This window comes from Eptesicus fuscus, chromosome 15 (assembly GCF_027574615.1).
Source record: "Eptesicus fuscus isolate TK198812 chromosome 15, DD_ASM_mEF_20220401, whole genome shotgun sequence".
Lineage (NCBI taxonomy): Eukaryota > Metazoa > Chordata > Mammalia > Chiroptera > Vespertilionidae > Eptesicus > Eptesicus fuscus.
In genome coordinates this window covers 75,467,349-75,479,364 of record NC_072487.1, presented here as the reverse complement: position 1 = coordinate 75,479,364, position 12,016 = coordinate 75,467,349, and the positions used below count along the sequence as shown (strand labels likewise).

The 12,016-nt window shown below is 64.5% G+C and overlaps 1 protein-coding gene across 1 annotated transcript in view; it reads right to left on the bottom strand.

The window, feature by feature from the left end:
• Positions 1-12,016, bottom strand: part of ASS1 (argininosuccinate synthase 1) — a 42,015-nt gene that overhangs the window by 24,540 nt on the left and 5,459 nt on the right. The window contains exons 4-9 of the mRNA XM_008152518.3: positions 11,300-11,368; positions 9,765-9,953; positions 5,569-5,625; positions 3,482-3,556; positions 1,961-2,031; positions 1,383-1,413 (exon numbers count right to left, since the gene is read on the bottom strand). Coding sequence (XP_008150740.2) covers positions 1,383-1,413; positions 1,961-2,031; positions 3,482-3,556; positions 5,569-5,625; positions 9,765-9,953; positions 11,300-11,368 — 492 coding nt within the window. The remainder of the gene's footprint in view (positions 1-1,382; positions 1,414-1,960; positions 2,032-3,481; positions 3,557-5,568; positions 5,626-9,764; positions 9,954-11,299; positions 11,369-12,016) is intronic.

The following is a 12,016-nucleotide window of genomic DNA, read 5'->3' as shown; positions in this document are numbered from 1 at the left end:
TAGACAGGAGGCCTAGGAGGCGGGGGAGCTGCCAGTCACACAGGGACTTGCACCCCACCACTGCTGTTCTCAGCTCTGCGCCCCAGTCCCGAGGGGAGGGCCCACCGGCTGCTGGGAGCAGGGTGGGGAGTGCTTTCCCAGCATGCTCGGGGCCCTGCAGGCTGGAGGACACCCTGCCTGGAAGCTGCTCTGCCCCGCTCAGCCTCCCCGCCCCCCCGGGCGCTGAGTGACTGGCTAATTAGGGGTGGCTGGCCTGAGTGTCGCGGGGTCAGCAGAGCATGAACTGGAAAAACCTGTGGCCAGCAGGCAGCAGCCTCATGGGGCCATCAGCCTCCAGGGGACAAGGGTGCGAGCCTGTCTTGAGTGACACAGTTGGGCTGAAGGAACGAGAGAGGTGGGGGAGCTGTGGGCAGTGGGGAAACCACAGGGGTCAGAGGGCCAGCTCCTGCGACGGGGTGACCTGGCACCTACTCGCTTGCAGGGCCTCGGTTTCCTCATCCATGCGATCAGGGTGCTCACAGCCAGAACCAGGGAAAGCAGGCGAGAGAAATGCTAAACCAGGCCCGGGCACACGCTGCCCTATCGCCAACCCAGACGCAGCGGCCTGGCCCGCGGGCAGCCAAGCTGGGGTCCCCGGCAGGGGTCCAGCTCTCCCCACCCGCACCCAACCCACCGGGCACCCTCCCTTCCAGCTGGCCTTCCTGGATCCCACAGACCCAGCTGCCTGAGCACCCCCATCCACAGCAGCCCACCCCACCCCACCCCCAAACCAGCCCCCGGGTGTGGGGCTCAGCCAGGGCGAGGAGACACGTTTCCTCGGGGACAAAGAGATTTTTCTCTTCGCAGGATAGATTTCACCCTGCCTCCCCCACCTCCCACGGTGCGCGGGGGACATACAAAGGGAAACCCCCCGGGAGAGAAATCCTAAACTTCAAAGGGCGAGGCCCAGCCGGGAAGGCTGGGGACAGGGATGGGGCGCAGACCCAGACATGTGGGTCCCGGGGCTCTAATCCCCCCGCCCCCCCATTGAGGGGCGGTGGCCTGAGAGCTGGTGGGCACCGGCTGGGCCCTCCCACAGCGTCTCATCTGCCTAATTGTCTCTTTACTGTCGCACAATCGCACCCTCTCTCCGCGCTGCCCTGAAATATTTCCTTCCCCTATTCACCCAGCAGCCATTAGAAAGAGAGCACGGGGTGGGGGGGGGTCTCAAAACGCAGCATGGCGGGGGCAGCCGGTGGGGGGCCCGGTGGGGAGGGTCGGGAGCACAGGCAGGGCTCGGCCTCAGCCCCACGCCCGCCCCCCATGAAATTTCCAATTAGGCTACAAACACATCCGACCGCACGGGCGCGGAGCAGCTCCCACCAGAGCAGAGGAGGGCTTACCTTGGGGTTCTCCAGGATTCCGGCCTCGTAGCTGCAGAGGAGAAGGGAAGACAGAGGTTACCGGGGAGGGACATGGCTACACCCCGACACCCCCACCCCACGACACAAGTCGGGCCTGCCCTGCTCTCTGCCGGGGCAACCGCTGCCGACCTCGCCCCGCACATCCTGGGCCCCCAGCCGGCTGTGGGAGCTGCAGGTGGCAAGACAGGGCCTGGGTACGTCTGTCTTCTGGGGCACGGGCCCAGGGCTCCACCTCGGGGGGCCTTCACACATGCTGTTCCCTCTGCTTTCCATGCTCTTCCCTGCACCCTGCTGCTCCCTCCTCATCCTTGAGGTTTAACCTCAAAAGCCCCTCCTCAGAAGGCCGGCCTGCGACCCAGAGGAGGCCAGGCGCCCGCATCTCCCGGGCACCCAGCAGGGCTGCAGGGGGAGCTGGGAACAAGCGGGTCCGACGTGGCCTGCCCTCCCCCCACTCCGTTAGGGCGGGGACCTCTCGTGTCCGGCCACCTGGACACCCTGGCCCGCCCGGCAGGCGCTCCCCACGCCGGGCAGCCCCGTGGACGGGGCTGATGTCGTACCTGATGTGCATGAGGTTCTCGTCCATGCTCCACGGGCTCTTGGGGGTGACCGGGATGGGGATGCCGTGTTGCTGCAGGGCGGAGACAGGGCAGCATGAGGGAGCTTGGAGCGGAGTGGAGCGCCAGGCCAGACGCCTCGGTTTTTTTCAAGGTCACAGCCAGCCCCAAACTCTGGCCCCCTGAAGCAAGACCTGGAGCCTCGCAGTCCGCGGCCCCCCCTGCCCCCTCGGCCGCTGCCTCGGAGGCGGCGAGGGCCTGTGCCGGGTGTGCCGCACAGAGGCAGCAAGACCGAGCGTCCGGGATGTTGTAGAGTGGACACTGAATTTGCAGGTTCCTTCCGGAAAATTCTGGACTTACACTTCCAGGGTCGGACCGGCCTCCGAGGGAGGGCGGGTCGAGGAGGGACCCGGGCTTGACTTTCCCGGGCAAACTTTCTATTGGGGATGGAAGCTGAGCGCAGCGCCTTCCCCCACAGCCTGGACAGGGGGGACAGACAGCGACACCCCTGAAATTCACCTTTGCTGGGGAGCCCAGGAATCAAGCTAGCTTGGCTTGGGGTTGAGTGTTTTACGCGAAGAGCAGCATTTGGGTCAGCCCGGCCCTGTCTCGAACCCTGACGGGCAGGCGTGAGAACACGGGTGGGGCGGGGGTTCCGATTCATTATTCTTAGAGATGAAGCACGCTCCAGATCCTGTCCGGTCGGGGAGACGAGAAGGCCTCGCCAAGCCGTTCCCTTAATAGCTCTGCTATTTGACAATTTGTTTGGCAACATATGGGCTTGCTCTTGTAAACTCCCCTCTTAATAATAAAACAACAGATGGTAGGAGATCTCTCCTCCGAGCACTCCAGGTCTTAATGGGATGCTGGCGGCGGGGCAGGGCTGCGTCCCCGCCGCGTCCCCCGCCACGTGGCACCCCGGCTGCAGCGAGCGCGCACAGCCAGCCCGGGCGGCTGCTATTTAAAAACCCGAGCAATTTTCTGGTGTGTGCGCCGCGTTGCTTCCCCCCGTCTGATTGATTGAGCCTGTTTGTCAAGGGCTGCCATCGAGTCGCTAAAAAGAAAGGTTCCCTGGGGAGAGGCTAAGGATCTTGATGTAAAACTTCTAATATGTTTTATTGCAACTTGTACTTCAAAAGGGCTGGCTCGACACAGCCTTCGTGGGCCGCGGCTCCTCAGCGCGCCTACCTGCTCGCGGGAGGGCACGGGGGACAATTAGCCGCCAGGTAACGAGGGGCAGGAAATGGCCTGGCTCCCACCCCCGGCTGTCCCCTGAGTGACACACACAGCAGAGGTGGCAGGAGAATGGGAGGCAGAGGGAGAGGCCCGGCTCAGGCAGGGACCACACCCCCGTGGGGCTGGCTGGCCCAGGGCACAGGTGCCCGGAAAAGGGGGGCGGGGCAGCTGGACAGAAGTGCCATCCCCAGGCATGGGGGTCGGCCCCAGCCTCGAGCTGGTGGTCCACGCGGCCCCCAGGAGGGCGTGCGGGCAGCAGGCGAGGCCAGGGGAACACGCGGCTCCTACCTTGGCGTACTCCATCAGGTCGCTGCGGCCCTGGAAGCGGTTGTAGAACTCGGGCATCCTCCAGGGGGCGATGACCTGGACATGGGGCGAGGGGTCAGACCGGGGGGCCCTGCTGCGGGCTCTCCTTGCCCCCTGGCCTCTCTGCTAAGGGGCAGGAGACTCCGATGGTCCCCTGGGGCCTCCTGCTGCTCCCCAGAGAGGATGCAGTCCCTGGGCACCCCGTTAGGCAGGGAAGGATGGGCCCCCCCACGTCGGGGGTGGGTTTCAATAGGCCCAAGCTCCATGGCAGGATGGTCGGGTGTCCCCAGGCGGGTCCTGCCCCCTGGGCCTCAGTCTCCCCAACTGAGCCCTGAGGGTTTGAACTAGACAAGCCTCCCGTTTCTCACTAGCACCCCTGGTCAGAGGGCCAGCCCCCACCCCCACCCCCACCCCCACGGGGTCCCGCACCTGCAACTACCCAGTGGCCCTGCTCCAGGGTCGGAGGGACCAGAGATGACGACACACGCCATCTCCCAAACCCATTCTCCTGCTTCCCTTCTCCCGAACCTGAGCTGCTCTCCGCGCGGAAGGGAGGGGAGCCAGAGCCTGACCGGGGACTGAGCTCATTCCACCCGCCTGGAGGGGGGGGCGCCTGGAGGGGGGGCAGGGCTAGGCCCTCCGAGCGAAGAGCCCCCACTCACCCCAGAGGCCAAGCAGGACCCTGCCCCCTGCCTCTCACACAACGGCCCAACCAGATGCAGAAGCCGGTGTGATTTCCAGGCTGTGGAGCTGGGGGGTGGGGGGTGAGGGTGGCGGGGGGTAAAGACCCCCAACCCTAGGATGAGCATCCCTGGCCTCATCCCAGCTCCGAGCCCAGCTTGCACCCCTGCCTGCGCCCCATCCCAGCCCCTGGGCTTGGCCTCTGCAGACAAAGACTCGGAAACCAGACACCACCGCACCGGCCCACGGCAAGTCCGAGCCGCCCGGTGTCTGTGGTCAAAACGGATCGTTAGAGCTCGTTACCGCTCACCTCCAGGCCATGGGCACCCCGCCAGGCCACGGGCACCCCGCCAGGCCATGGGCACCCCGCGCGGCTGCGGGGTGGTTAGAGGGACAGAGAAAGACGGCCGAGTAAGAAAAAGCGGAAACCCCTTAGGGCCCCTCGGGGCTTGGGAGGGGGCACATCTTCCATTGCTTCAGCCTGAAGCGGCCTCAGGGAGCTCAGCCCTGCACCTGTGGGGGGGGGGGGGGGGGGGACACGGCCGCCAGGAGCCGCTGTGCCGCGCCCAGCCTGGCCGTCCCTGTCTCGAGCTGAGCTGGACGCGTAAAGCACACGCTGGATCTAGAAGACTCAGCACGAAAAGGGCCGTGAAACACCGCAGTGACTTTGCTACATGGATGGCATGTGAACACAGGGTGCAATGCTGCATCGTATTAGAAAGATGTCACCTGTCGCTTTGTCTTCTTTAACGCGGCCACGGGGCTGCGTTGGTGGCGTGCATTGTATGCCTACCGCTCAGCCTTGTGCCTGGAGGCTGGCCTGAGTGAATACTGAGTGAATGAATGAATGAATGAATGAGGAGATGAAGGGGTGGATGAATGAATGAATGCACACAGATGCGCTTGAAGGGGGCGGGGCAGGGGGGGCAGGCTAGGTAGTGCTGCTGACGTGTGCTCTCGTGACCGGAGGGCATCGATGGGCAGGGGTGTCCCCAGGGTCCTTCCCATCCCAGGAAGGAATCCAGGACACCGGAGGTCAGGGCCCGGGAAGCTGCGAGGAGCCAGGCCCTCGTTGAGGGGCCGACCGGGGCGGGGAGGGCTGCGAGGGGCCTAGACATCGGCCACTTGCACCCGGGAAGCCAGACCTTGGGGTGCCGAGGACACGGGCTGAAGGACAGCGGCATCTGTCCGTCCAGCGCCCTGACGACCCAGACACCTGGGCAGCCCCTTGGGAGAGAGCGCTGTCCCCTGGCAGCTGGTGTGAGGGAGGGGCACTCTCTGTGGGAAATAAGGGTGCCCCCCACCCCTGGAAGGCTCAGGTGCACTGTCCCTGTCCTCGGCACCTCCCAGGACCCCAGGCCTCGCCCCCGAGAGGAGCAACTTCTTACCTTAATCTGGGGGGCCAGTGAGTAGCAGGTGAGCTCAAACCGGACCTGGTCGTTGCCCTGGAACACAGAACAGGGGCTGTCAGGAACCACAGCTGGGTGTGGGGATGGGTGTGTGTGTGTGTGTGTGTGTGTGATGTGTGTGTGTGTGTGTGTGTGTGTGTGTGTGAGCAGCGCGGGCTGCTCAGTGCCGGTGGCTGGACGGCTCTCTCAGAACCTTCTGGAGCGGGCCCTAGAGCTGCTGTGAGGATGGAAATGACTTTCTTGGAGAAGGAACACAGCTCCTGCCCCACAGGCAGCCAGGTCTCGAGCACAGAGCGGAGCTGGTGTGCAGGACAGGGTGCCCCTGTGCCCGGCATGTGTGGGAATGCCACGACTTCTGGGCACGCGCTGGTGTGTCAGCGTGGGCACGGGGTGGGGTGCAGGGGATGCAGAAACACAGCAGACTAGAGTGAGATGCTGCACACGTATGTGTGGGCATGTGGTGAGGTGGAGGGCACGCATGTCTAGGTACCTGGCAGGGATGCACACTTCTGGGGGTACGCATGCGTGCAGGGCTGGGGGGCCTTCTCCAGCAGGGAGAGCTGCCCACACCTCAGCCTCTTCCCGAAGGTCCCCACCTGCGTGGCCCTGCCCGGCTCCTCGATGCTGTGACCTGCCTCCCTCCCTCCTTCCCCCACACCATCCGGAATCCCGTCTCCTCTCTGAGCCTCAGCTTCCTGGCTACACAACGGCTGGTTGGAGGGAGGGAGGGACCAGCTCACTGCCCAGGGCCCTCTGCTCCTCAGCTCCTCTCTGAATAGAGGGAAACTGAGGCCCAGAGATGGAAGGCACTGGCCCCCCTGCCCCACCACCCTGGGTGGGGCGCCCTGCCTCTCCGCACCTGTGTCCTCTGCAGTGAAGGGAGGGCCCCCCGGTACCCCAGTGAGGGGACATCGTCCTAGACACTGACAAGGATGATGGAAGAGGCCGCCCCCAGAGCTGGCCCGGCCGCACAGCCCAGACCCGCAGACAATGGCTGCCAGCACCCCGCCCGCCTCCCACCAGCTCAGCGGGAATAACAGGGGCCTGGCGCCTCCTGGGAAAACTGCAGGGGCCGCGGCCAGGCGGGAATGACATGTTATGTTCCAGAGTCTTGTCAGGCGACATGGGGACACGGCTTCAGCCCCTCAGTCCCTCTCCGCGGAGGCAGGAGCGGAGGGCCGGGCTGCTCCTTCCTCTACCCCCTGGGGCCTCGAGCAGCACCCGGTCAGCCGCTCCCCTCACCCTCCATCCAATCCCTTTATCCACTTTTTTTTTTTTTTTTTTGTTAACCCTCACTGGAGGATATTTTTCCATTGATTTTTGGGGAGAGTGGAAGAGAGAGGGAGAGTCAGAGAGAAACATCGATGTGAGAGAAACACATCAATTGGCTACCTCCTGCATGAGCCCTGACCAGGGCCTGGCCCGGGGAGGAGCCTGCAACCGAGTTACATGCCCTTGACCGGAATAGAACCCGGGACCCTTTGTTCCGCAGGCCGACGCTCTATCCACTGAGCCACACCGGCCAGGCCATCCAATCCCCTTAGTGAGCACCTACCTACCCTGGTTGTCACCCGGGAGAGCCAGCTGGGGCCGGTTTCGCAGATGAGGACAGTGAGGCTCAGAGAGGTGAAGCCACCTGCCCAGGCCACACAGCCGGCGGGCAATACCGATCCTCACAGCCCACACGCCCTCCGTGGCTCCGCACGGAGGGAGCTCACTGCACCCCGCGGCCTGCGAGGTGGGCTCTATGGAATGCCCATCGTGCGGACGGACGCGGCGCAGTCCCACCTGCCCGGGGCCCCGCCAGCACGGCCCGGCGGGAGCTACCATAACAAGCAGACTCGTCTGTCCGGCCCGAGGTCTGGTGTTGTACATCCTGGAGACTTCCCCACGGCGTCGCATTTCCCCGGAACAATGGTGGCTGCTGCCTGCTCCCTCAGGCACCCGGGCCGGTGTCTGCCCGCCGCGGGGACACCCATCTGTTCCAGAGCCAGAGACCCGCCCAGGAGCCAAACAGGTGGCCTTGGCTCAAACTCTGCCCCCGACCAGGGCCGAGGCCCATCGGATCCTTCCACTCCCTCACCCCAGGCCAGCCCCCGGCAGCACCCCAGGGGGCCGGGGTAGAGCTGTCACACACACACCATGTGCATCCATGTGCGGATACACGTGCAGGCGTGTTTAAGTGTGGGTGCGGCGCCCACCAGGACTGCTAGGGCTGGGAGGGGGGTGGCCCATCTGCTCCCAGGCCAGCCATGCAGATGGCGCCCTTTACCAAACTCCTGTTCCCCGCACCCCTGACCGAGTCTGAGGCTCAGATTTCCAGGCTTCTTTTCCAAAACTGGTGGGAAGGAGGCGGCCCCGGAAGAGCCACCCCAGCTTCTGTGCAGCCCTCTGGGGGGGGGGCGGGGCCAGGGCCTCCGTGGGGTGTGGAGGGATGGACCCCAGCTTGAGCTCTGTACCAGGTGCCCCCGGGCAGGGCCTGGGCGGGAAGCTGCCTCTTGGCTCCAGGCCTTTGCACAGTCTGTTCCTGCGGCCTGGGTGCCCTTCCCCCTCGGCGTCGCGGCTAACACCCGCTCCATCGGATGTCTCGGTGCCACCGTCCCTCGCTCCCTGCTCGGTCAGGGTCCCAAGTCCCCAAATGCCCCCACGTGTGGAGGGAAGTCCGTGCTGGACGAGTACTCAGCGCCCAGAGCGAATGAACAGATGCGGGAAGGTGACAGCCCTGCGGCGGGAACAAGGACCCGGGTCCCTAGGTCCCTGCACCCGAGAGAGGCCAGCAGCGGACACAGCCACGGGCCAGAACCTCAGGACCGGCCTCTTTCTCTGCAGGGTGAACCCTTCCAGAACGTTCTGCCAAGATGTCCTACTGGGATCTGCCTCTGGGGTTGCCAGCCTCCCGCCGGCCCAGCCCCCCCGGCCCTGGTTCTGCCTTCAGGGGCCCCAGGGCCCCCTCCTGATGTGTGATACCCGCCCCCAGCCAGCCAGCCCTCAGCCCCTGCAGGTGGCTGGGCTCGCCGGCCCACAAATTTATAGTTTTCTGGACTACGCTGGCCGTGGAGGCCCCCAGAGATGTCCCAAGTCTGGCTGCTCCTCTTTTGGACACTGAGTGTTAACTGCAGGGACAGCCCCAGGTCCCAAGGGGCCACACAACCGCCGCAGAGGGTGCTGTTCTCAGAGCCACAGCCCTCCGGGACCAGGCTGGGGACCAGAGGCCCCGGGGCAGCCGCCTCCTTCTCCAGCCGCTTCCTCCAGGGTCTGCCCCAGAAGGTCTCAAATACAAGCCTCTGGTGCCCTCTGGTGGCCAAACGGAGCAGTGCACACAGCTGCTGGTGGCTATTGCGTGTGGGTTACTCTGGGGGTCTCTCCCGGGACCCCAAGAGCCACTCAAGCCATGGCCAGACCCCTCACACACTCACCCGCTCACTCTACCAGCCCTGAATGCCACCCACCCTCAGTCCTGGTGGCACGGGAGGAGGGACCTTCTCCCGGCAGGCGCCCTTGCAGAACCCCGGTCTCCTGCTCTCCCCTCGGATACCTCCTGGAACGGGGATCTCACTGCCAGCTCACTGCAGCATGGACAGAGGAGTTTTTCATTCTGCGCTGACCATTGTTCTTACTGACCTTCCCCTGCCTGCAGGCGCCCCTAGGTCAGGTCTGATAATCGTATGATCAGGGCATGCCCCTGTCACTGAACGCTCACTACGTGCCAGGCCTATGCTGAGCCCTCTACAGGGATTACCCTACTCATGACTCCCCACCGGCCCTGAGCGGGTCCCATTTTATCTGTGGGGGTGAAGTCACACAGCGCGGAAGCGGGGGAGCCAGGATCTGAGCCCAGCTGTACGGGCCCTGAACCTCTGCGAACTCGGGGTTTCTGACCCTTTCTACTGCATAGATGGTGACGCATGCCCTGTGACTTTGGCCAGAGGCCATGTCCCCAACGCTCAGCCTCAAGTTGGCCAGATGGGGTGACGTCACTCCCACCGCACGTGGAAATGCACGTGCTAGTAATATTCCTCTTATTCAGCCCGTTCGCTGTGCAGCTGGTGGCGATGGGGGGCAAACCCACAAGTGATCAAGGGCCACCTGTCCATCGCCCGGCGCCTCCGCCTCCCTCTGCAGCCCTGGCCTCCGCCCTCCGCCCGGCCCCCCCCGCCGGTCCACCCTGGTCTCACCTTTCCCGTGGCGCCGTGGGACACGTACTTGGCTCCCTCTCGCTGGGCGATCTCCACTTGTTTGCGGGCGATGCAGGGCCTGGCCAGAGAGGTGCCCAGGAGGTAGCGGTCCTCGTACAGTGCACTGGACTGGACGGCGGGCCAGATGAACTCCTCCACAAACTCCTTGCTGACGTCCTCGATGAACACCTGCGGGGGAGCCCGGGGGGCGGGGGGCGGGGAGGCTCAGCAAGGGGGGCCCTCGGCAGGAGGCAGAGCCCCAGGCCACGTGCACGGCCTGCGTCTAAGGCGGACACGACCCATGGACCCTGGCAAGCTGCACCTCTGCATCTGGGGGAGGCGTCGCTAATCAATCCCAGCCTACTACACCGTTACCCTCTATCCAGTACCCGGGGCAGACATTGTCAATCAATCCGGACACGCCATCCCACTGCAACTAGCTGTGGTCCTTCAGTCCCTCCCAACGCAGCATTCTGGGCCTGAAATGAAACTCGGCTGCCACCCAAGATCTAGAGCCGCAGAGAGCTGCCATCCACAAAAGCCAGCGATGACGTTGTCCCCAGGCCCGAAGATAGTTTTGGTTTGGGTGGGGCAGGGGCTCTGGCATCGAGTGGGCAGAGGACAGAGATGCTGGGGAGCATCCTGCAATGCACAGGACAGCCAGCCACAAGCCCGATCTAGAGGAATGGCCCTCAAAATGTTCACGCCGGGGGGTTCCCCAAGACCCTTTCTGGAGACCCTGAGCGGAAACATTTGCTATGATACAGTCATCACATGCAAAAGCCATGACGGGCAGCAGCGCGCGCCCCGAGCACGAACGGGCTGTGATGTGCCACGCGCCTTGCTTCCGGTGCCAACCGCACTTAAGGACGGTCTGGAAGTGGTGACGAGGGTTCCTTTTGCTAAATTTCGACCCTTGAGCAGAGAATGTGAGACACACACACACACACGCAGCACATGGGCTGCCTTCTGGAGCGAGTTACACGTGGCCTGCAGAGGGACCTGCTTCTGATTGGGGTGCCAGGGACCCCCCCCCCCCCACCGGGAGCGGCTCACACTTGCATTGTGAGCCCAGGTGAGCAGGGACCACGCTGGCCCGTTCACCATATGGGCCCCGCACCCGGCACAGGGCCTGCGCGCCACACAGACGCTCAATCAATGTGCTGAACTCAGTGGAGTTTCCTGAGGCTGCTGAATGGATGGGAGGATGGGTGTACGGATGCGGATAAAAGAGGGATGGACAGGTGGATGGGCAGATGAAAGGGTCGATGGGTGAGTGGATGGGCAGGTGGATGAGTGAGTGGATGGGCAGGTGGATGAGTAAGTGGATGAGGAGAAGATGGATGGGTGGGAGGTGGCTGGGGGGAGGAGGGCGGAGTATGTACTCACACCCGGAAGGGATTTATTTCACTCTTGGAAGCAGGAGGGCCAGTCAGAAGGGAGCCAGGGGACAAGGAGCTTTGTAGCAGGAAGCCCGCTGCTACCCCCGTGTCCAAACCCCACTTCCAGCCCAGACCCTGCCCCCCACTTGGTACCTTTTTGGCCCCGAGCTTCAGCGCCTTCTTCCTGGCTTCCTCGAAGTCTTCCTTCTGGCCGATGTTGGCCTGAGGAGCGGAGCAGAGGCCCATCAGCCCAGGGACAGGACGGCTGAGAGGAATGTCGGCCCCGGGGGTGAGCCCCGGGCAAGAGCCGTCCACATAACAGCCCTCACGTGGAGGGGTTTCCGTTGGAGGCTGGGGCCCCAGGGAGCAGAGAGGGCAGGAGCCAGGGCGTGGAGAACCCGGATATTCCCAGGAGCGACCACTGTGGGGGGAGGACTGGCCAGGCCTGGCCCCGGGCAGCACCGGCCGCTGGGCCGCAACTTTTGCTAACACTGCCTTGAAGGTCAAAGGCTGCCCTTGAACCATTATCTCTTCCCGCCCCCCGCCCCCCATGCCACAAGCCAGGACAACTCCCCAGCTCACGTCCCAGCCAAGTGCAGCCACTTGACCATCCACGGAAGCCGGCGGGCGGCAGGGAGGCCTGTGCCCCGGCTCCCGGCTGCCCTGCACCCCAGCCTGACTCCAGGTCCTGGGCCCCGCCCAGACAGACGTGGCTGCAGGCCGGCCCTGGTTCTGCTCAGGTGAGCCCCCCAGGAGAGCGGCCTGTCTGTGCGCTGGGGGACACCCCCAGGCCTGGGGCACCCGGGCTCCGTTCACAGGGGAGAAAGGGAGGCGGTGCAGGGAGCGCTCCCCACAGCCCGAGACAGACTC